This window comes from Malus domestica, chromosome 01 (assembly GCF_042453785.1).
Source record: "Malus domestica chromosome 01, GDT2T_hap1".
NCBI classification, from domain to species: domain Eukaryota; kingdom Viridiplantae; phylum Streptophyta; class Magnoliopsida; order Rosales; family Rosaceae; genus Malus; species Malus domestica.
Window position 1 is genome coordinate 16678811 of NC_091661.1, and position 21958 is coordinate 16700768.

The 21958-nt window shown below is 38.2% G+C and overlaps 3 protein-coding genes across 3 annotated transcripts; 2 read left to right on the plus strand and 1 right to left on the minus strand.

The window, feature by feature from the left end:
* Positions 1–404: 404 nt before the first annotated feature.
* Positions 405–4434, plus strand: LOC114821796 (transcription factor EGL1-like). The gene is made up of 8 exons (XM_029095185.2): positions 405–863; positions 1419–1679; positions 1844–1940; positions 2092–2106; positions 2222–2278; positions 2384–3274; positions 3396–3833; positions 4074–4434. The coding sequence occupies exons 1-8, from the start codon at positions 748–750 to the stop codon at positions 4143–4145; spliced, it is 1947 nt and encodes a 648-aa protein (XP_028951018.1). The 5' UTR covers positions 405–747; the 3' UTR covers positions 4146–4434.
* A 1348-nt stretch (positions 4435–5782) lies between these two features.
* LOC114821810 (gibberellin 20-oxidase-like protein) lies at positions 5783–7279 on the minus strand. Its single transcript, XM_029095223.2, has 2 exons — positions 6868–7279; positions 5783–6611 (listed from the first exon to the last, which is right to left on the minus strand). The coding sequence occupies exons 1-2, from the start codon at positions 7227–7229 to the stop codon at positions 5981–5983; spliced, it is 993 nt and encodes a 330-aa protein (XP_028951056.1). The 5' UTR covers positions 7230–7279; the 3' UTR covers positions 5783–5980.
* A 4843-nt stretch (positions 7280–12122) lies between these two features.
* Positions 12123–13826, plus strand: LOC103401938 (elicitor-responsive protein 3). Its single transcript, XM_029105915.2, has 4 exons — positions 12123–12189; positions 12569–12634; positions 13354–13492; positions 13630–13826. The coding sequence occupies exons 1-4, from the start codon at positions 12123–12125 to the stop codon at positions 13787–13789; spliced, it is 432 nt and encodes a 143-aa protein (XP_028961748.2). The 3' UTR covers positions 13790–13826.
* Positions 13827–21958: the final 8132 nt, after the last annotated feature.

Below are 21958 nucleotides of genomic sequence, written 5' to 3' on the forward strand. Positions count from 1 at the left end.
GGAAAACTAATGAAAAGGGCTTGAAAACTTTGAGTTTTAATGATAAGGACAAAATAAAGGGTAAAGTGAATAGTACCAGGATTGACTTTTTAGTGTAAAAATGTGGTTTTTCGTTAAAGTGAACAGTACCGGGTGCTTTTGGTTAAAGTTCCCATTACTAAATTGTCTCTGATTTTTGTTTTCGTTTGGTAGTGGTAATTTAGTAGAGTTTTAATTAACAAAAAAAATGTTCTATTAATAAATAGTATAGATACTGTAGAATGCTGATTGGACAAATAAAAATATATGGCTTCTAAATCCGAAGCCTCATTAAGAAGTGATGTCCAACATTGCGTTTGGAACCAAGTAAATTACTCCTTTTGTTTCACAGGAATATAAATTACTTAATCCAACACACTGTGTACGTCACTTTCATTCCATTGCCAGTCCGGTCATTGGCTTTACCACCACCACAAAAAGTCATACTTCACAGTTTTCTTGTAGAGTATACAACCAAGATAAACTCCAAACCTAAATTTTGCAGCCTTCTGGTTTTCTGGCCTCCAATGAACTCTGAAATATATGCCATACTTCACTGAAATCCCCCCCCAAAACTCTGATATAATTCATGGGTTTTCTGCAGAAATCACGAATGGCATTCAGCTAAAACCAAATTCCAGAATGAAAACCCAAGTTTTCTTTTCTCTTGGCTGATGAGCTTGGTGGGTTTTTTTACCTGTGTAAGTTGAATTACATTTGTAGGAAAATATGGCTCAGAACCATGAGAGGGTGCCAGAGAATCTGAGAAAACAGTTTGCTGTTGCTGTGAGGAGTATTAAGTGGAGCTATGCAATTTTCTGGTCCTTGTCAACTACACAACAAGGGTAATATGCTTTTTTAATATTAATTTAATTTTAATTGTAATTTAGTTTCGTTGGTGAATAATTTTCAGTTTGTCTTGTTTTCTGATATTTCTTTGTGGGGATGTTTATGGTGCTACAATTTACACCAACTTCCCTTTCTAGGGAGACCTAGGCTAAAAGGGGTATACTAGTTTTTTCTGTACTGGAAATGGAGTTGTTCTGCAGTACAAAAATGGATGAAATTAATATGGATCCTCATGTTGTTTAAGTACTTAAACGCTCCGGTAAAGCGAATTTCAGGTCCTGCATTTGAGCTTAAATCCCTTTGAAAGTGAAAGAATAAAATTAATTTGGAAGGACAACTGGTAAATGGTAGTTTGAAAAGTGAAAATGTCCTCTTTAAAGGATAAAGTACTTGCCTACTTGGCTAGGAATTCAACAAATTTCAACCCATGTCAAATCTGCATCCCTAGATGCCCTTTTTTTATTTTCTTTTTGGTTTTCTTAGGTGGGTCTCAGTTATTGTTGCTCAGGATAATTTGTGTTTAGCTTTAAATTATGATCACTATTTTGTAGGGTGCTGGAATGGGGTGAAGGGTATTACAATGGAGACATCAAAACCCGAAAAACAGTTGAAGGTGTGGAAATTAAAACCGATAAAATGGGTTTACAGAGGAATGTGCAACTCAGAGAGCTGTATAAGTCTCTTCTAGACGGTGAGACTGAGGCTGAGCAGCAAGCTAAGGCGCCTTCTGCTGCATTGTCCCCGGAAGATCTCACAGATGCCGAGTGGTATTACTTGCTTTGCATGTCCTTCGTATTCAATCCTGGCGAAGGGTACTATACTGATCTCTTCAACTGGTTTAAAAAATTTCCCTTGTTGCTTAATGTTTCTCTTTGCATGTGTTTATGTGTTTTCCTTTCTTTCGCTTTTAGATTTCATGTCAGCTTATATGTTCCATATTACGATTTTGTAACTTAGTTCTCCACATTCTGTATAGTTTGCCAGGAAGAGCACTGGCAACTGGGCAGACCATTTGGTTGTGCAATGCTCAACATGCAGATAGTAAAGTTTTCTCTCGCTCTTTGCTGGCGAAGGTTTGTTTTTCTTGGCTGTGATTTGTTTAAAGTTACTGCTAATTTCAGCTCCTATGATTGTCTAATATTAAGAGCCGGAAAGTGGACTGACTGCTATTGTTTTCTCTGTTCACTTGTTTTTGTATTGATGGATATCAACGGTTGCTCACAGAGTGCATCTGTTCAGGTATAGTGATTCCTCCGTGGTATTCATCTTCTGTTTCATTTCACATTATGTTTAATTTGTTAGTTTACTTCACGACGTCATCAGTGTGATATTTTTTTGACACTTTTGCTTTCAGACTGTAGTCTGCTTTCCCTACCTGGGGGGTGTCATTGAGCTAGGTGTGACTGAGCTGGTGATTTCTCTTATTTAGTTAAATTACTTTCAATTTCCAGTTATTTTAACAGTCTTAAGTTGTGTCTTCGTTAAAGTAATTCCTCTCCTTGTGTGATATCTAAAGGTAATGGAGGACCTTAATCTCATTCAACACATCAAGGCTTCCTTACTAGATTTTTCAAAGCCCGATTGCTGTGAGAAATCTTGCTCTGCCCCTCATAAAGCAGACGATGATTCAGAGCAAATAGCTGCCAAGGTTGACCATGACGTAGTTGATACGTTGTATTTAGAGAACCTATATTCCCCTTCTGAAGAAATCAAATTTCATCACAGGGGAATTAACGATTTACATGGAAACCATGAAGAGGTCAACATAGACTCTCCTTATGGATGTTCTAATGGTTGTGATCACAATCATCAGACAGAAGACTCCATGATGCTTGAAGGTACCAATGCGGCTTCTCAGGTTCAGAGTTGGCACTTCATGGATGAAGACTTCAGCATTCAAGATTCCATGAATTCTAGTGACTGCATATCTGAAGCTTTTGTTAATCAAGGAAAGGCTCACTCTTCTGCTAAATGCAAGAATGCGAACCATGTCAATTTAAAGGAACTTCAAAACTTCAACGACACAAAACTAAGTTCCTTGGATCTCGAATCTGTTGATGAACATGTACACTACAAAAGAACTCTTTCTGCTCTTCTGGCAAGCTCAACGAAGTTGATTGAAAATCCATGTTTTTGCGACGGAGATTGCAAATCCAGTTTTATGAAATGGAAGAAAATAGTTGTTGGTGGTTGTAGGCCTACAGTACATCAGAAGATATTAAAGAAGATTCTGATCACGGTTCCTTTAATGTCTGGTGTTCGCTCTCCTAGGGCGATCGGAAAAGAAAATACGGAAAAAAATGTGTTCCCGAATTTGCAAGGTGACGATACTCGCAGGGAACATGATAAAATGAGAGAGAGTGAAAATTTGTTTGTCCTCAGGTCAATGGTTCCTTCTATCACTGAGGTAACTTTGAAAACCATATTTACATTTATTTTGACTTAAATCTTCATGTTCTGTCATGTACTATTTACCATTTAGTAAGAACATACTTTCCATAATTTGAATTTACTGATTTTTGTTTCAGGTTGATAAAGCTTCGATCCTTGATGATACGATCAAGTACTTGAAAGAGCTTGGGGCACGAGCGGAAGAGATGGAATCCTGCATGGACACCGTGGAAGTGATTGCTAGAAGGAAATTCCTGAACAGGGTAGAGAAGACATCAATCAACTATGATAAAACAAAGATGGACAGTGTGAAAAGGTCTTTATTAAACAAGAGAAAGGCCTGTGACATCGATGAAACTGACCCGTATCTCAATAGGCTTTTTCCCGGAGAAAGCTTGCCACTAGATGTGAAAGTGTGTGTAAAAGAGCAGGAGGTTCTGATAGAGATGAGATGCCCCTACCGGGAATATATCTTGCTTGATATAATGGATGCCATTAACAATCTGTACTTAGATGCACACTCTGTCCAATCATCCACCCTTGACGGTGTTCTCACGCTGAACCTTAAATCAAAGGTTTGTACTTCTGAGCCTTCTGGCGTATTACAATATGTTTAATGGTACTAGTAGTTGCATTCTAACCGGCTCTAGAACATATCCATTATCTAAAATGCCCGTCCCAAATCATTCACATTATTAGTCAATCCAACATCGATAAGTCCTCCATTCGAGATTAGTTCTTCACGTTGATTTGCTTTCATATCCAAACATTCTGGTGCTGCTACATTAACTGTTCTCTTTCTGAATTGGTTTCAGTTTCGAGGAGCGGCAATCTCACCAGTGGGGATGATTAAGCAGGCGCTTTGGAAAATTGCCGGCAAGTGTTGAGAAGCCGGAGAAAGCTAATAAACTCGTAGTTGTAGGATTTCTGTGGGCAGGGAGAGTAATGTAGCTACTTGATGATAAATCTGTAGCAGTAACTGGGGCAGTTTGATCTGGTTTCTAACATGCATTCCTATTTTTACTGTTTGACCTTGTAATTGGATACTAAGCTTCACGAGTAGTAACTTTGTTCATGGAATGTGATGGACAAATGGAACATCCAAATTCCAATGTAACTTATCAAGTATCTGATGTGATTTTAGTGAAGTAATAAGTTTCTCTGTTACTTCTGTTACTGCCACTGTAAATGTTTCAAAACAAATCAACCTTTTCCAAAGCACCGTAGAATTTTCGTGAACGATGTGCGGCAATTTTGGAATCTCCTTCATTTTCCAGACAAAGAATTAAAGATAATGTGTTCATTACTCAATAAATTAGATACCTTAAGTAAACTTTGTGGCCTAATCAGCACCGCACAATAGGGGGACCCTTTCAATGTATGGCTTACAGTTCAATGGTTGCATCATTGAATATGTGGCTAAATTGTAACTTGGAGTTGGATTACTTCATTTGAATGCATTGGCAAACAATAATGCCAAGTTGCCAATCGCCCACCATCTTCATGTTTAAAAATTAAATAATTTTAATTAATGGGAAGTGCCTTCGCTCATGAGCGGTAGGTCTCGGGTTCGAGACTTGGGAGCAGCCTCTCCATAAATGGGGGTAAGGCTAGCCGACATTCACCTCTCCCAGACCCTGCGTAAAGCGGGAGCCTTGTGCACTGGGTACGACCTTTTTTTTTAATTCTTCAAAGAAATATAATGTGGTAAGAAGAAGAAATTGAAGTAGGATTCTCTCCTCTCTTTTTTTTTTCTTCCCATTTCTCCCTTCTTATTTGAACGGTCACGATTAAGCCATGTCAACATCTTATATTAATTTTTTATGGAAAGGGAAAGACAAAATGAAAAATGTGAGAAGAGGGGAGGGACGGGACCGTTCAAATAATTCTACTCCGAAGAAACTACCACTTACATCACTTATCACTTGAGAAGAGAGATAGAAAGAGAACGAGGATGGTAAAAACGGGACAAGAACTATTCCTAAGTTAGAAGAATGTGAATTAAGTGAAACATGAACAAACAAATTGAATAGATAGGGTGGTGTTATGCACACACATTTTTACATTTTCCCATTGTTCTAAAAATCCTCAGCGCTAGGCGGCCGGACATTGCCCCGATTAATGTCTAGGCATTTGAAAATTAAGAAAGGGCTCCTAGACCTGCTGAGGCGCACGCCTAGGCACCCAACTAGGTTACGACTCACTTAGATAGAAAATAGATAACTTTTATTTTGCATTTTATTTTTTACAATAAATTATTAGGGACTTGTTGTATACTTAAATGAACACACATTATATGCTTGTTTCCTATGTTTTAATTATATTCCAATACTTCATAATATATATATATATATATATATATAGGCAGACACTATTTATACGAAATATAATAGATTTATTTAAATTCGTCTAGTTCACCTGGGCGTTAGGCCCCAGCATGCCACCTGACTAGCGCCTAACATCTTTTAGAACCTTGCTTTTTCCACACACTTTCTAATTTTTGGTCGCCGGATTGAATACATGCTTATAATAAGGACCATAATATTAGGACAATATTGATAAATACAAGGACTATATATAAGTTGGAAGTTGGGCTTTCCAACCGTAAATCCTTCTCCTATCAACTATATAGACTAGTCAAAGCTCCCCAAGCACAAGCACACAGGCACATACAAATTTAATCACATACGCTAATTAGAAGATAGAGTTCAATTTTCTTTTTCTAACTTTCACAGTTAGTTATTTTGTGTTTGATCCCTGCAAAATCCCTCACAGTAAACCCAACTTTTTCGAACTTCCCTCTCTCATTGCTCTCTCTGAACTTCAAATAATCCAAGCAAACAAATGGCTTGTAAATCCTCTCATTCCCTTCTCCCACCACATCTTCTGGTGCAAATATCACCTTCTCATCCTCAAAACACCAAAAAAAGGCCAACGAAAACCGATTTTTCGGCTGCTTTAAAATGACTCTATGTTCTGATGACCTCAAATTATCATTGCTCCAAGCTTGAAACATGTCTCCTATGTTCACCACCAAGGTCCCCTCACATGGAGTTATGTGCATCCACTTTCCCTCCTTTGATCTCACTTGAAGCCCTCCGATTTCGTCTTGGTACACAATTGTCACACAGCTCATGTCAGTGTGCATTCCAAGTCCTTCAACCTCTTGATGTTGATCTTCCAAACATTCTGGAGGGGTTGAGTAGTTGTTCACTCTCAAGTAACCATGGCAATTTTTGAATTCGGATTCGTAATGTTTCTTCTCCAATCCATCCCCCAAGCTCATCAGCGCAATCCTTACGATCTTCTTCGATAGTTCTGCCATCTTGCTCCCATATTCTTGTAATATTTCACTGGTAGAAAGAAACAAATAATCAAAAAGCAAATATACCTCAAGCAAATATACCTCAAGAAAAATCTCTTTCGATACAATCAACATTAAGCAGGAGAAAATCAAACACAGAACCTCGGATGCAGGTGTGAGCACTTTAAACAATTAGAAAGAAGAAAAAATATACATAAAGAAAAGGTAAATAGAAGCATCTTTATTTATTTACATAAACATATACTTGTATATATATATATATATATATTTTACAGATATAATACCTGAATTCAGAGTTGTGTTGGTCAAAGAGAACTTGTGCAGAACTTTGAGCAGAATCAAAGAACTTGGGGCCAGAAACTCTGAGACTTTCAAAGTAGGGAGAGGCTATGAATTGAGGGGTATAAGTTTTGGCAGAAGAGGAAGGACCAAGTTTGAGTTTGGTATCAGAAGGGAGGTTGAACAGGTCATTTGACAGAGAATATAGTTTTCTGAAAAGATCTTTGGAGATCCCATGATTGGTGATGTGGAAGAAGCCCCATGTTTTGAAGGCTTCAGCTAGAGAGGATAGAGAAGATGGGTGCAATACTGGCTGAGAAATGTCTAGCATGGGGAGTTTAACAGAAGTTTGAAATATTTCTGACATTGCATCTAGAGTTTGTAGAGTCTAGAGCCTAGGATGTAGATAAAAAGGTTACTTTGTCCACATGGGGTTTAAGTTATTAAATAGATGGTTGGTTAAAGTCTAATCAAATGGGGTAGCGCATAGATTAACTTGATATGCTTTCTCATCGTGTGTTGATACTGGATGGTTTGAGATGTCCTGGTATTAATTGGACGATATTTGGCTGCTGCAAATTCAGCAGTAGCTCATTTTTTACTCAACCATAGATGGACAAGTAGACCTGTAAACGGGTCGGGTTTATTGAATTTGGATCGGGTTCAACTTGACCCGTTAAGTTAACGGGTCATTCGAATCCAACTTGTTAAGCTAACGGGTCATCCGAATCCGACCCATTAAGCTAACGGGTCACCCGTTAACAAGTATTATTATTATTTTTTCGCATAAAGTTTATTTTTTGTTATTAAGACTTTACTAAAATTACTAAAATATTCTCAACTAACAGGTGCTAACGGGTTGACCTAAAATGATCCGTTATTTAACGGGTTCACCTATTAGCGATCCGACCCGTTAAGCATCCACCCAAATACAAATATTAACGGGTTGGGTCAGGTCGGGTTCAAAATGCCAGGCCTATGGACAAGTGTCTAAATAATTGAAATTGTAGACACAGATTGAACACATGTCCATTTATGGTTGGGTAGAAGCTGAAGTTGTTGCAGAATTTGCAGCAGCCAAGTAGTGTTCATATTATTTAGGATGCTCGTTTAAATGATGTTGAGTCAATAAAGAATCTTGTACCTGCGAGGTTCTTAAGGGTAGCCATTTTTCTTAATGCAGATAAAATGGTGCACTATGTTAAGACATTTGACATAGGAAAGTGGAAATTTAGTTGTTTCTTCACAGAATTAAAATTAAACCATTTTAATTTAAATAGTGTATCAGAACTTTATTGTATGTAATGACAAAAAAATAAAACATAAACATGTTTGACTATATTTATAGACTTAAAACTAAAGCATAACTTTTGGTATTTCGGTGAAGCAATCCTATGTAAATCAATTGAAGGCAGCTAATTAAATAATTTAATTTGCAGTTACAAGTAGGCAAGAGTACAGGCTGTAAGTTGGCATCCAGGTCATATGTATGGACTTTCTTAAATTCTGTTAGCATGTTATGCATGGCTTCTGGGTTCTCTGGTCTGCATATTTAAACCACCCCCCCCCCCCCAAAAGACACGCACGCACAAAGCATATATGTGAGAGAGAGAGAGAGAGAGTAATGTGACAATTTAGTTTTTAAATTATTATCTGAGTGAAAATTAGGTATATAAACTATTTATCAGAAAAATCAGTCCTTAAAGTTAAAAGTTGCCAATTAAATCCCTAATATTAGATTTGATGCTCTTTTATTCAAATTTTTTGTCAATTTAAGTCATGTGAGACACTTTGGAGGGTAAATGGTAATTTTTCATGAGTCTAAGGACTTAACTTTTCAAAAAAGAGTGTATAGAGAATTTTGGAGGGTAAATTAGAAATTAGATTCCAAATATGCAACTTTAAAGACTTTTAGGCAAGAAAATGATGGTATTACCATCTAAAATGTTTTACGTGCAAGTCACGTGACTTAAGTTAACGAAAAATTAAGTGTTTTAGATTATCAGCTTTGAATATAATAATAGAAATGAAATTAGCAGCTTATAATTAAATTAATTAGCACATTTTCCTCTCATTGTACGTGTTCCCTTTATGAAATGAATATCATACTTGAATTTCAAAAAAGAAATAAATCGACATTTCACCTTATATATTACTGGAAAACGTTTTTGACTAGCAAAGCATATGTAGAAGTTGAAGCTAGAACACCACGTGAAACCTGAGTGAAAATTATGTATATAAAGTATATCATTGCATGTCTGCCACTCTAGTTTTCCACATAGGAAAAAAATCAAAGACGCATGTCACTTGGTTTATCTTTTTAGCCTCGATGGTACAAGAAAAAACTTTATTCAAATGATAAACTTAAATAACAACTGAGAGAAAGACATGAACTTTGATTGAGAGCATTCACTAACAGGAACGTCCTCAAATCAAACAAATTAAAAAATTATACAAAACAAAGCGAGCAAGCAAAGCCAATGAGCTACACATTTGGCACAAATTAAAGCAATATCCATGATGACTGGTTTTTTTTTGTAATTAATCTAGAAATCAACAATGGCCAAAATGGTAGCTTAAAATCAAAAGCAAGCTAAGTGCCAATATCTTTTGGAGTCTTTTTCCTTCTGTGAAACCATGATGAACAATTTAAGTAAATGAGGACAATTTTGAAAAGCTAGATCACCTCTTTTTCATTAGGCAAATTGGGTGTTCTAATGATTATATAAAATACAAGTCCTGAATTAAATTTTTTTATATAAAAAAAGCTATATGTGGGTAAAATGGTGATTCCATAAAGGTGATTCAATTTCAAAGAATGTATAAGAACGTCTAATCAGTTGGACAATCAAAATTTAGTTTAGACAGTGCTATTCACACACTTAATTTTACTTCCTATACATTCTTGTTAATTTTTTTTTATCATTGATGTTCTTTAATTTATTCGATATAATGATAAATTGCATTATTTTAGCACTACTCTTTAGTTTTGCATTATTTTAGCCAATTGCATTTTTTAATTGTCGTTATCCAGATAAAGCAAGGAACTTTGAGCTACTAATGCCCTCTGCAATTAGGAAACTGCACCATCATTCCCGTTTAATTGTCAAAGAAGTATTCAATGTGAAACTTTTAACTTGACTATTAATTTATTTATACCAAGTTGGCAGATCCCACTAGGCTATAATGTTGTACATTTTGTGCTTTGTTGTAAAACAGTGAAGGTCCACTCAAAGAATTAAATAATGGGCAAGTTGTCCTTCCATTTCCGTTGAAGCTTGCAGCACACTACTTCTAGTTTCTATATGGGGTGTGATATCTACATACCTATTTTTACTTCTCACACACCTCTTATTAATTTATGTTCATTGATTTTTTTTAATTCATCCGATCCGACGACCGAAAACTAAAAAAGTGTGGAAGAAGTAAAAATGGGTGTGTAGATATCACACCCCTTTCTATATAAATATAAACCCCACACAACATCAAGGTGAAAAGTTCACGGAAGAGATTGTGAAAGAAGAAAGAGGAAAGAAAAAGAGAGGAAGGAGAGAAGCGAGAATAGTGAGAGTTATCTTTGTACTTCTGTTATTTTAAATTATAATGAAAACACTACTGCTGACCCCGAGGATGTACTCCAGTTACATTGATTATAAAGGAACATCATAAATTTTGTGTCTTATTTCATTTATTCCACTACACACTGTCGATTTTACAATATGCTTAAACTAAACTAAGGAAGTGTTTGAGGGTGTTTTTTTTATTTTTTTTATTTTTGGTAAATGAAACGATAGTAGATTGATAAGTTCAATTAGTGTTACAAAAGCCAATTAAGGCGATACAATATCCTTGACAAGTAAATCAACGATTACGCTTGGGGGGTAACCAACCATTCACTAGATTGACTAGATGTAACGCCGACACGGTCAAGCCGGTGAGCAACTCCATTGGATTGGCATCGAGCATGGGTGGATGAAGCTCCAGTGATTGAGGAGAGAAGGGCCATGATGTCCTCGACAACCTGACCAATGAAGGACAGATTGGGGGGAAGGATCCTTCAAAGCCTCCACAATCTGGAGGGAATATGACTCAAATATGATATTTTGAAAATCCCCTAACTGACGCCCAAACCAGAAGTTCACGGAAAGCCAAAGCTTCCGCCTGAAGTCGAGAGAAAGCGTTCAAGAAATGACCACATTTTGCCGCTACAAAGCAGCCCCGATCATCGCGAAAAACCCCGCCGTAGCCACCGATTCTCCTGTCCACATTCCAAGCACCGTCGACATTCAATTTCAAGTTGCCAGATGGCGGTGCGAGCCACTTTTTGGGGGGCGGAGGATGCCAGTAGGAGGAGAGATGGCTTTGGGGAGGGTGGTGAATTCCTGTCACAAGTGGAGACTTCGAGCAACAGTAACATTAGGAGAGTCAGAGGAACCTGGAACATAGTCTGTGTTTCGAGCGCCCCAGGTCTGCTGATAGACCAGCAGACCATGAGAAAAGTATCAAAGGCCCAAGGTGGGAGATCATCGATAGCATCCATAGCCCAAGCAAGTGGTGAAGATGGATTGCGTCCGAGAAAAGGAATGCCCAGTGGAGACGATAACCACGAGCATTTGGCAAACGGACAGTATTTCAATAGATGCAACGTCGATTCATAAAGGTGGCAGCATTTGAACACACCACCTATGACCCATGTTTACACGGGTGGCAGCGTTGAGCATATTTTTTTGTTCCAAAGGCAAATACTAAACTTTTATCTTGGGCCTTGTTTGGCTTGGCCCATAATGAGCCCAAGTCAGGCACAACCTATCAGATTTGACATAGAGAAATCAAACCAAACACTTTAGGTGTAGGAATAGACGCTCTTAATTACTTGAGCTATAAGCTCCTTGTACAAAATTGCATGGTTCAAAGTTTTATTTGTTGTTACATTGGAGAAAATAAACACACCAAAAATATATATCGTCTTCATCATTTATAAAAGTTAAATAAGACATCCTCCAACTAAGTGACGATTCACTCTTGTAACGTTTTTTTTTTACATTAATACCAGAAGAAAAAAACATGTCGTTTTAATTCAATGACATGAAACGTCTATTAGTGGCTTCTTTAAACGCTTAGACTTAGTCCTTTAAACGTCCAGTTAATTAGTGAACCTGCCATGCACCATTAGTTTCATTTTCTAATTATATTACAGCATTATATATACCATACAAGTATTTTCTGTGAAATATGAGTGAATGCCCACATGCCGCCATCCATGAAAGGAGGAACCCTTGAAGTACTTCTGGTTGATGCTGAAGACATTAGGCACACAAATCTTCTTGGTAAGCCATGGTTATATGATTTTAAACTCTCCACCCTTCTCAAAAGGAGCAATTTTCCTGTAGGTTTTGTACGCGCTAAGATCTAGTAAAATTTATGCGGGGATTATCACACAACAGTAGATTTCACTTATTTTTACTACAAATCAACACTATGCGTACTAGGAAATCTATGTTAAAAAAAATAAAAGATCCTCGAAATTAAACAACAATGTTCTATTTTTCTTAGTTTTATTTCACTTCCCAATTAATTTCTTGAACTAATATTTGAGTCCGTTAGACAAATTACACTAAATTTCTGTTACGAGTGTCCCTTTGTGGACACTTGGTTTTGGTGGTTGATTTAGGGATTAAATCGAAAATTCCAAAATTACTGTTACAGGTAGACCATCCTACTACGTGATCATAAAGTGTGGAAACCAAGAATACAGAAGCAAGCAATCATCAGGTGTTTCTTAAATTTATTCTTCTTTGGACTCCCATTTGGATTATTATACTGCTATATATGCATAGAGGTATTTGCTTATTTACCCTCTGAACTTGTATGCAACTATCAATTTCCTCCTAAATTTTAATTTTAGCCGATTACCCATTGAACTTTTTTAATTAGCCAATTTTCCCCTTGAACTTTAACTTTAGCCGATTACCTCTCTGAACTTTTATAAATAGCCAATTCCCCCATTGGCTTTAGATTTTAAAAACTTTCTTTCAATTTTTCATCCATCCAATTTTTCATCATTTTTGCCCTCATACAGTTGTTATGTATTGTTTTCGTGATCAACATGGATTAAAATTTTTAAAATTTAATGTTAGGGAGGAAATTGGCTATTTATAAAAATTTAGGGGCTAATCGACTAAAATTAAAGTTCATGGTAGAAATTGACAACTCCATACAAGGTCAAGGGGCAAATCGCCAAATATGCCGATATGCATATATATACAGCATTCCTTAGCTAATTAATTAAGGGAGTTTTAACAAAAAATTCCTGGTACTGTTCACTTTTGACGAAAAATCACATTTTTACACTAAAAAGTCAAACCTGATACTATTCATTTTACCCTTTATTTTGTCCTTTATTTTGTCCTTATCGTTAAAACTAAAAAATTTCAAGCCATTTTCATTAGTTTTCCTATTAATTTAAATTGGGTTCTGTGATGCATATGCAGATGAAGATGAAAGAGTTAGCTGGAATGAAAAATTCACGTTTGAATTCCCCTTATCAAATTGGAAAAAGTTGACTCATCTCAAACTCAGAATTATGGACACTGAATTATTCACAGATGGTGGATTTGTTGGTGAAACCATGTACTTGAATGCCTTAATATCTCTCGTGTTTACCCTAAACTAAATTATGTGCATGTTATTCCTAAATCTCATTTTCTGCTAATTAATCATTAATCTTTTCTTTTTCTCAATAACGAGCTTTAATTTCTGCTATGCAGGATTCATCTTGGTGGGATAGTTACTGAGGGAAAGGACAGAGGATTTATTGAATTAAAACCAGCTCCATACAATGTGGTGCTTGAAGATGACACCTATAAAGGAGAGATAAAAATTGGATTTCGATTTACTGCAAATGTACGTATATACTTACATTGTTGACGAATTAATAAATCGTGCAATCAAACAAGATTTTATAATTGAGGATTCTAATTTAGTCTAGCAACGCACGTAACATGTTAGACTGTTAAGTACGTTAACCAACAAGCGAACATTTCTCAAGTTTATTTGTCAACTTCTTTTTGCAATGCTAAACATGTTGCATGATGATTGTACTATATATGCATGCAGAAAGAATCTCATGTGGTAGAGACAAGGGAATTCTCGGCAGATGACAAGACTAAACCAAGAGGATCAATCTGTAGGAGCATTGCCAACTTCTGGAGAATTTTATGGTGGAGGTTCTTGTTTTGTCACAGAACGGATTCTAAAAATAAGTAGAAGCATACTTAGGGAATCACATCATGAGTATAATATGTATTGGAATCAGTATTCTTTTTCTTTATATTGGCATGTTATACTTCAAAACAATTCATTGTTTGTTTTAATAAGAAAAGAAAATGACGAAACGATGTGATCTTCACATTTAAAAAGAATCCGTCAATACAAAGTGCAGATATTTTATCACTAGAATTATAACTTGTTGATGCACAAAACCGGAGGTCTTGGAACAATGTAAATTCGACCGTGAATATGCAAGAAAGTAAAGAACACAAGATGTATCGTGGTTCGCCCCAATGTTTGGGCTACGTCCACATTAATGTTGATTGTATTTCTCTTCTCTGTATGAATGTATGGATTACAAGTGTGAGGGAGTCCCCCAGAGAAGAGAGAGAGTTTGAGATAGCTCTCTGTTTGTGAGCTGAGAAAGAGAGAGTTTGAGAGAGCTCTCTGTTTGTGAGCTTTGTGGCCTCTGTATGTGAGGATGAGAGCTTTGCTCTGAGTATCAGAGCTTGAGGATTGTGAGGGTGAGGAGGCCCTTTTATAGACAAAGGGCTCCTCCCCTTTTTACATATTTGCCCCTTCATTTATTACATAATTACATTTGAGTCCCCCGAGTATTTATATGAGATTTAAATATGAAGGCCCTAAGTATGGTACAAACAGTAGTCCCCCAAGTCTTCAGTCAAGAGAGTCTTTTGGCTGGAGACTTGAAATTCAGTCCATGTGTGAGCCGAAGTAACTAGATGTCGTCTAGAACTAAATACTCAATATGAGACGGTGCTCAATGTGAAATAATGCTCAACTAGATGTAGCACATGTTGCAAGGTTGCTCGACTTGTGGCTTATGTTGCCTTGGTTGGCTCGGTTTGTGGTGTTGAAAGTGAGGGAGTCCATTTTATAGAATAAGGGCTCGCTCCTCAATACATAAATGATGGGCTAGAGTTGATGCTCGCGGCGAGGCGGTTGCTCAGCAGACGACAATGCTCTCTAATGATGGTGAAGGAGTCCATTTTATAGAATAAAGACTCGCTCCTCAATACATAAGTGATGGGCTAGAGTTAATGCTTGTGGTGAAACGGTTGTTCAGCAGGCGGCGATGCTCTCTAATGATGGTGATGGAGTCCCTTTTATATAATAAGGGCTCGCTCTTCAATACATAAGTGATGGGCTAAGAGTGATGCTTGCGGCGAGACGGTTTCTCAGCTGGCGGCGATGCTCTCTAATGATGGTGAGGGAGTCCATTTTATAGAATAAGGGCTCGTTCCTCGATATATAAGTGATGGGCTAAGAGCGATGCTTGCGGCGAGGCGGTTGCTCAGCTGGCGGCGATGTTCTCTAATGATGGTGAGGGAGTCCCTTTTATAGAATAAGGGCTCGCTCATCGATACATGAATAATGGGTGCTCTCTAATGAAAGTGAATGAGTCCCTTTTATAAAATAAGGGTTCGCTCTTCAATACATGAATAATGGGCTAAGTCCCCCAAGTATTTTTTATGAGGCCTTGTTGCGGAAGCCCAATATATGGTACATAGTGTAGTCCCCCAAGTCTTCAGTCAAGAGGGTCTGTTGGCTGGAGACTTCAAATTCAATCCATGTATGGGCCGAAGTGGCAGTTGTTTGGAGGTTGTCTTTGGATACCATGCACTGAAGCTTTGTAGGTGTAGCTTTTGAAAGTGAAGCTTTGAAGCTGGAGCTTTTGTAAATGCAGCTTTGAAGTCGGAGCTTCGTAAATGAAGCTTTCAAAGCTGGAGCTCTGTAAATGAAGCTTTCGAAGCTGATTGACATGAGTGATGCTCATGAATGTTTATATGAGTGATGCTCATGAATGTTGACATGAGTGATGCTTATGAATGTTGACATGAATGATGTTCATGAATGTTTATGTATGATTGACATGAGTGATGCTATGAATGTTTATGTATGATTGACATGAGTGATGCTCATGTATAATTTTGGAGTACTGGACGTACTTTTGATCACCTGGTTGGTGATAATAGCGACAGGCTGCCGAATAATTTTGAAGTACTGGGCGTACTTTTGATCACCTGGTTTATGATAATAGCGCCAGGGTGCCGAATAATTTTGGAGTACTAGGCGTACTTTTGATCACCAAGTGATAATAGCGGTAGGGTGCCGAATAATTTTGGAGTACTGGACGTACTTTTGATCACCTGGTTGGTGATAATAGCGGCAGGGTGCCGAATAAATTTGGAGTACTAGACGTACTTTTGATCACTTGGTTGGTGATAATAGCGGCAAGGCGTTGGATAAATTTGAAGTCATAGGGCCTGGCTCTTTTGGGCATATGGGCCTTGGCCTTCCACATAACATTCCAGCCCATTATTTTGGGCTTGCCGTTTTTATTTTTTTTATTTTTATTTTTTATGATTACCCTCTGATGGGGTTTATACAGATGTCTCCGAAAGATAAGAAAAATAAATTACATCATTAAAAAAAACTGCTGTAGAAGGTGGGTATGGCAGATGGTTGGATAGTGGGATAGCATGTGCAGCTGGTAGTTGCAAGGGGCAGCCACAGAGATCCCAAAGAAATTGAAATTCTCTATAGAATAATAGGTGGTGTCCACCATAGCATTAAACATGCGCATGTGACCACTGCTTCCTCATGAGTGTTTTTTCAGTGGGATACTTTTGCATGTTATCCCGTGGGTTTTCTTTTTTTCAGTGGGATAGTGGATGACCGCTGTCCAGATCCGCAATCATGGTTTCCATGCTTGCCAACAGTGGTAGGGACCAGATTTATTGAGATCCCTATCCAATCTCCTTTTCCTGCTTTCTTAAGATCCCTTTCCAATCTCCTCATTATGGCAGTTTTCAAAACCTTTTTGACGACATGGAGAGCGGCACCGTGGCCACCGACACCGGCGCCGATGATGAGCAAGTCGTAGTCGAACGACTTGGGAGGGCTGCCATTGCCGGAAGACGAGGAGGCCGAGATTGTGGAAGAGCGGGAAAATGAGGCATTTTTTGGTTGCTGGTTGTTGTTGGTCAAGGGGATGACAGTGAGGAATAGAAGGACGATGAGGGCCCTTCAAACATTTCTTGTTTCCAACAGCACGTCTGGTTTTGAAACCAAACTTAATCTGAGAGTGTTTCTCCTCCAAAAAAATTCAACTTATAGTGCACTTACCTTTCAAGAAAATTATCATAGGCAAGGCTCTTATATAGAAAAGTGTGTGTAATATTATGTTTGTTATCTTTGATCAAATCCAGCGGCATCATGAATGGCCCAATTGAGAGATAACTTTGCAGGACGCCATTGGAGAAAGCTTCGAGCTTTGTGGGGTTGTTGCAAGAAAGCTCGGGTCAACGGGTCTGCTGTGAGCTTGGCCCACATCTCGAGACCTGAGAAAGCTTCAGCATCAGGGTTCATGGGCGAAGGTCCAGCCCGGGAGCGGGCCGCACCAGCTTGAGTGTTGACCAAACCAGACTTCCGAGCCTTATTATTGGGATCGATCTCGAGACCCTTCTTATAAGCCAAAACGGCGTTGTTGTACTGGTCGAGGATCTCAGCAGTTTCCTATCTTCTCAGCAAAATCCCGTCTCTTTTGGTCTGTGACGATCCAGCACAACCCATTATACAGAGAGACGGTAAAAAATGGGAACCCAAGAGATTGAGAGCTCTGAGCAGATGAGGAGAAGAAGAAGAAGAAACAAGCAAGCGAGCAGCTTTGAGGTTCAGCTTCGTGAAGACGCAAAGTCCAAAAGTGGAGCATCCCGGCCAACCCGACCCGATTCTGATTCCGACGAGAGACCCTGCGGGTTTTCCAGTGAGAAATTAAGAAGCTCCTCGATGTCTTTGAGGGGCAAAAGGCCATTGGGGAGGCAGATTTCTGAGAGAAACTCTTTTGATTTCTGTTTGCAGATTTCATCTCCATGGTAGAGCTCGTCTGCCTTGGACTTGATCTCTGCTGTGATGATAGAAGACATTTTGGTTGTTTGATCTACTTCTTTCCAATTTCTGGAGGTTTTTTTTGGGGGGGGGGGTTTGGCTTTTCTGAAAAGTGGAAAAATGTGTGGGTTGTGGGGAAAGGCGTGAGTTCAAAGGCAGAGAGAGAGCTCTGTGTCTATGTCTCTGTGTGGGTTTTGCAGATTCACGGTGGAGGTGAAAAAATGAAAAAGAACAGACATAGTTTTTCGTGTCGTTTCCCACAGACGGTGTCAAATGTTGATGCACAAAACCGAAGGTCTTGGAACAACGTAAATCCGACGTGAATCTACAAGAAAGTAAAGAACACAAGATGTATCGTGGTTCACCCCAATGTTTGGGCTACGTCCACACTGATGTTGATTGTATTTCTCTTCTCTGTATGAATGTATGGATTACAAGTGTGAAGGAGTCCCCCCAGAGAAAGAGAGTTTGAGAGAGCTCTCTGTTTGTGAGCTGAGAAAGAGAGAGTTTGAGATAGCTCTCTGTTTGTGAGCTTTGTGTCCACTGTATGTGAGGATGAGAGCTTTGCTCTGAATATCAGAGCTTGAGGATTGTGAGGGTGAGGAGACCCTTTTATAGACTAAGGGCTCCTCCCCTTTTTACATATTTGCCCCTTCATTTATTACATAATTACATTTGAGTCCCTCGAGTATTTATACGAGTTTTAAATACGGAGGCCCTAAGTATGGTACAAACATAACTTATGTGATAATTGTTAGTCTGATAATAACATATGATACATCTTCAAGATTAAGAAACCATACACTTGAAACCTAAATCATAAAGGGCCAGAGATTTGGGTGAATATTTACATAAATGATTACATATTTTTGAGGTAAAACAATAACGACTTAATTATAACATTAATACAATGTATAAACTTAAAATAAGGCATCATGGACTAAATTTGAGAGTCTTTAAATCAAAGATTCAAAAGCAAAAAATAAGGCCAACTTGGTGAAGGTAATAGTCACCATACTGGTGGATATGTGGCCTTGACAAGCACAAAGAAGTAGTTAAGGAATGCAAGTCACATCCAAAAAGCCTAAAGATCTTCAATCCTGGCAACTAGAAATTCAATCAATTTATAATTCGCTATATGAGAGATTTTGCACATGAAATCACCAACTAAAACTTGTAAGGGAACAAACTTTTTTTTTCTTTTTACAAGAAACGATAGCATAGTCTTTCATTAATCAACACCAAACAATTACAGAGTGTCATTGGGTACATAATTCCAGTGACCAATAAATTGATCTGGAATGAATTTGCACAAAACAGGCAAATAACAGTAAAACCCTAGTAGACACCCACAAGCACAACCACACAATCGCCAAGCGCACAAGAACTACCAGTACAGATCTGTCACAATAAATGATAGTCGCAACAGAGAGATACCGACAGACACAACGGTCATTGTTGAATAACGAGGCCACAACAAGTCATTGTGAAAGTGCGAGACCACGTCAAAGTCATCGTTAGCATACGAGACTCACAATACACAATGCACAAAAGCGAAGACCAAATTAGCCAAAACACCAGTGCCACCACGGTGCACAAGGGCGAGAGGAACTACACTACACAGAGAAGGGTTCTGATGTACAACTCATAACAGGGGGAACAAGGCACTCATGCCAAGGCCACTTACAAATTCCGGACAGTGGGATGTCGACATCCACGCATAAGCCGAGCCAAGCCACAACAGACGTACACACCAAGCTCCCAAACCAAACCAATCTTCTAGAGTTGAAAGCATCGAAGCTGTTAAGGAGGGTGACACCACCATGCAACCGAGTTGACGAGGGGGGATCCAACTCACCTGCAGCACAAATTTAAACCCCACACTAGGAAAACGAGTGCCAAATCGAAGAAAATCTTGAAGGGGCATGGCCCTGGTCAGGGTATAGGGCATAGATCCATGGATATCTACACCCAAAATGGTGGGAGAGAAGTAAGGGAGATGAGAGGAGGAAGGGAAATGTCGGGAATGAAGGGTCGGCGTGAAGAGGTGGGAAGAAACAAGAATGGTGAGGGGTGGATGATGGTTGAGATGGGGAAGAGGGGGGAAGAGGAAGGGAGGAAGAGCTAGGAAAGGGAGGGGATAGGCTGCCACTAGCCCCCAACCATAGCTAGAGGCCGGCGGCGAAGGGGTTGACAGCTAGGGTTTGGTTGAAATAGGGAGAGCTTTTTGGGAGAGAGCAAAACGTTGTTGGGAGAGAGCAAATTGTTAAGGGAACATTCTTTAAATACAAGTATTGTTGACTTTGAAAATAAACTGCAAAAGAAGCCAATAGTAACTGCTATAATAGAGGCTATGCACGCAAAACCATCAACAAATCTACAAGTTGTATCAAGATAATCACACCATCTCTACTATATATGATACTCATATGAGAGACAATCGCACAAAAGCAAATCCAACACTTACAAAAGAGGAACTAACAACTATAAAACCTACACTACCCAAAAACACCTACTAATTCTCAAAATTTTAAATCATGAATGCCACCACTGAATAAGCGCATGTTGAGAGTATCAATGTCACATCAGCGAAATGAAGGATATGCATATGCTTATAAATAGTTGGGCTACTCCCCATATTGCTAATTAGTTTTATGGTGGAATCCCAACTTTCTTCATGGTATCAGAGTAGGTTGTCATGCATGTGAAATCCAACGGTCACAGGTGCTCCACCACCAGATTTGTATTGTCCACATGCTAGGCTTGAAAACTCGCCGCACGTGAAGGGTGTGTTAAGAGTATCGATCTCACATGGGAGAAAGGAGAAACCTTGAGTGTGTTTATTTCCTGATTTTGAGTTTTATTGATTTGAAGAACCTACGTATTTTATCTATTGGCTTTATTTCATGATTTTGAGTTTTATTAGTTTGAGGAACCTCCGAATTTAATATGCGATATTATTCTAGACGATTATATTTCTCTTTGATCAAACAAAATTTCTATCGTTTTATCTAACAAAATAAAAAATTAGATAAAGACGAAGTCAACAAAAATGGACTATTATTCACCACATTAGACTAGAAAAAGGAAAATGAAAAAAGGAGGAACAAAAGTAGAAGTGCTTCTCATTCCTTCTCCCCTAATTTTATCATTTTGTTATGATTCAAATAACAATTCGTTATACTTAGCACTCCCCACCGGGCGCCGGGCAACTTTTATTCCATCTATCTCTCAACGCTTCAAGGGCTAGAATTAAGTCTCAAAGAAATCATAAAACGATAGGGATATCATGAGATTTTAATGCGGAGTAGGCCGAATTTACTGGTTTCAAGTATATAGGCAACAAGCAGATGACATTTTACCGGAATGGCCGAACGTAATGATACATATACACTCTAGTGCAAATTCAATTCTACCGATCCTCCTTCCTCTAATAACTAACAATTTAATCCATTAAACTATCGTTTGTCAAAAAAATATATATAGGTAACAATAATGCAGGCAAGACGAGCACAACATCAACATAGAGAGTCAGATTCATGAATTGATTAATTGAGGGAATAAAAAAAACGTTTGACCTTAAATATAGTTATGATACATCCCCTAGTATTAATTACTATATGTCAACCTTATCACGCATCCAAAGCACGAAGAATGGATTATGGGAGGCACGTCTATACAACTCTTTCAGAAGCTAAATTTTTCTTTTAATATTCAAGTCTTATTTTTTAGGTCCAAAGACATAATAGCAATGGAATTTTCGTTTCTTCTCAAAATTAGCCCACCAAGGAAATCAAGAGAAATTCATTTGATGAATAAGTAGAGTTGTTTTTCTTTTCACACAAGCAATAATGGGAGGAGGAATCCAACCTCAAGTGTAGTGGAAAGTGTTCTGCTAATCAAGCAAGTGATGAA